The sequence below is a fragment of the Malurus melanocephalus genome, unplaced genomic scaffold (genome assembly GCF_030028575.1).
Source record: "Malurus melanocephalus ecotype Western Australia unplaced genomic scaffold, MMel_1.1 scaffold_627, whole genome shotgun sequence".
NCBI classification, from domain to species: domain Eukaryota; kingdom Metazoa; phylum Chordata; class Aves; order Passeriformes; family Maluridae; genus Malurus; species Malurus melanocephalus.
Genome location: NW_026623859.1, coordinates 345,355 through 347,566, shown reverse-complemented (window position 1 = coordinate 347,566; position 2,212 = coordinate 345,355). Strand labels below are relative to the sequence as shown.

At 48.2% G+C, this 2,212-nt stretch overlaps 1 protein-coding gene across 1 annotated transcript in view; it reads left to right on the top strand.

The window, feature by feature from the left end:
- The window catches only part of L2HGDH (L-2-hydroxyglutarate dehydrogenase), a 12,585-nt gene that overhangs the window by 825 nt on the left and 9,548 nt on the right, over positions 1–2,212 (top strand). Inside the window, exons 2-3 of the mRNA XM_057383365.1 lie at positions 35–150; positions 1,418–1,569. Coding sequence (XP_057239348.1) covers positions 35–150; positions 1,418–1,569 — 268 coding nt within the window. The remainder of the gene's footprint in view (positions 1–34; positions 151–1,417; positions 1,570–2,212) is intronic.

The window sequence follows — 2,212 nt, the reverse complement described above, 5'->3', positions numbered from 1 at the left end:
GGATGTGCTGATGGCCATGTCCTTGTCCCCACAGCACGTTTGACGTGGCCGTGGTGGGCGCAGGGATCGTGGGCTTGGCTGCAGCCCGGGAGCTCATCCAACGCCATCCCTCGCTGGCTTTGGCCGTGCTGGAGAAGGAGCAGGAGCTGGGTATGGATTGGGACAGGACACACTGCCAGAATCCCAATATTCCATGGATATCCCTGTGGAGGGGTCGGCTTCTGGGCAGGAGYTGTGGGAGAGCTGCCCTTGTYGCTGGARTGTGGGATGGATTTCCCATCCTGGAAGTGTCCAAGGTTGGACAGGGYTTGGAGCMATGAGGGACAGTGGAAGGTGTCCCWGCTCATTGCAGGGGTGGAATGAGATGGTTTTTAAAGTCCCTTCCATCCCAAACCATTTGGGGATTCTGTGATGGTTCTCCCCCTGGCTTTGCCCTAACATGGAATTCCTCCCAYCCTTCTCCCAAGGATGTTTCCTTCAGCAGAGAAGCGGAGTTGTCATCAGTCTGTGCTTTGCTGTTTGGACTTCAAATTAGGAATTTTAGGTTAAAAAAAAATCCCGAATGTTGCTGCAGCACTGTGTGAAAGCTGGGGCTCCAGCAGCACAGGGATGTCAGGAGAGCATACAAGGAGGATGAACAACCAAAGAAGGGGTTGTGGAAGGGTAATAGCAGATACTGCATGGAGCTGGAGGAATCCCAAGGAATGCACACTCCAAACAGGGCCTGTGATCCCAAGCTCTTGTTTTAAATAGCTCCATCAGCCAGGCTAGAAATTGCTCTTGAGATGTTCCATGAATGGTACAAAATGACGTTTTATCCAGAGTCACACATGAAGTCCTTAACAGCTGTGTGAGTGCTAAGCAGGAATGACCTTTGGGCATCAACATATTGAGAGCCTGACCAAATCATTTCAGTGAAAATACTTGTGATTGTTTTCACCTCTATTTTACCTGTTTTGCAAAGAGGAAATAGCAACCTAATCCAGTTCACAAATACTCGGAAATCCTGCCAGCGCCTCCGAAGGGATTGTGGATTGCACAGACATTATATTAGATRAGGCCTTAAGGGGTGCATTTCATTGTAAAAATTGGATTTCTTAAAATTAACTTCAGCCTGTAAAACATTTTGATTGATTGGCCCATTCCTGAAGATAAAACTGGTGGTTTTGGGGTGTTTTCCCTGTTGATCCAACACATTGTATGGATTATCATTAACYAAGGCTGGCTGTGTCAGTGTTTCTCTAACCTTTTGAGACCAAGGGGAGGAATTAATTGTGTTTGCTGTGCAGTTCCCTCATTTTATCATCTCTTATAAAGCTCATTTAAGACAAAACCTCAATGAACTTGTTTTTCTGACAGCTGAAGTGATGAAATGGGAACAAACATGTCCTAACAATGTGTTTTTCCTTCTCTTTAGCCCATCACCAGAGTGGACACAACAGTGGTGTGATCCATAGTGGGATTTACTACACCCCTGGCTCCCTGAAGGCCAAGCTGTGCGTGCAGGGAGCAGCCCTGTGCTACAAATATTGTGACCAGAAGGGAATTCCATACAAACAGTGTGGGAAGGTACAGGAATTCCTGGCTCTCCTTTGCTTTGCAGTCATTCTGTGTGGTCTGTGTTACAGCACAGGCCTGGTTATGGGKTTTTTTCACACTCTCCAAGTTGCACATAATTTTATTTGTATCACCTCCTGCCCCCAAATCATCCCTTCCAGCTAATGAGTCTCAGTCTGCTGTCATTCCTCTTGGAGAAGGTTTTTCATGCTCTGAACCATTTCTGTTTTAATGTGTCCTTGGTGCAAGGCAGGAACCAGAGCTGGGCAGATCATTCCAGGTGTGCTCAGACTCTGAGCAGTGGAGTTCTCCTGTGTCCAGTTCCTGCTTGTTCCTGACACAGGTCAGGTTTTCCAGCTCTCACTGGGTGTTGAGCTGCTGTTTCCACAGGACTCTATCCTAACCCCAAGGTCATGTCCCTGAGTGATAAATTTGAAGTTGAATTCCATCGTTTTGCTAAGTTGGCTCTGTGTTCTCTCTGCTGCCACWCTGAGCACAGGGTGGCACTATGGATCTGTGCAGCAGCACACCTGAGGGGACAGCCAGTTCCCAGCTCCCAGCTCCTGTCCTGGAGGATCAGCTGGAGCCTGGCTGGCACTGAATTTGTGTGTTTTGTACCAACAACAGGGTGGCAGCAGGACCAGGGCAGTGCCCA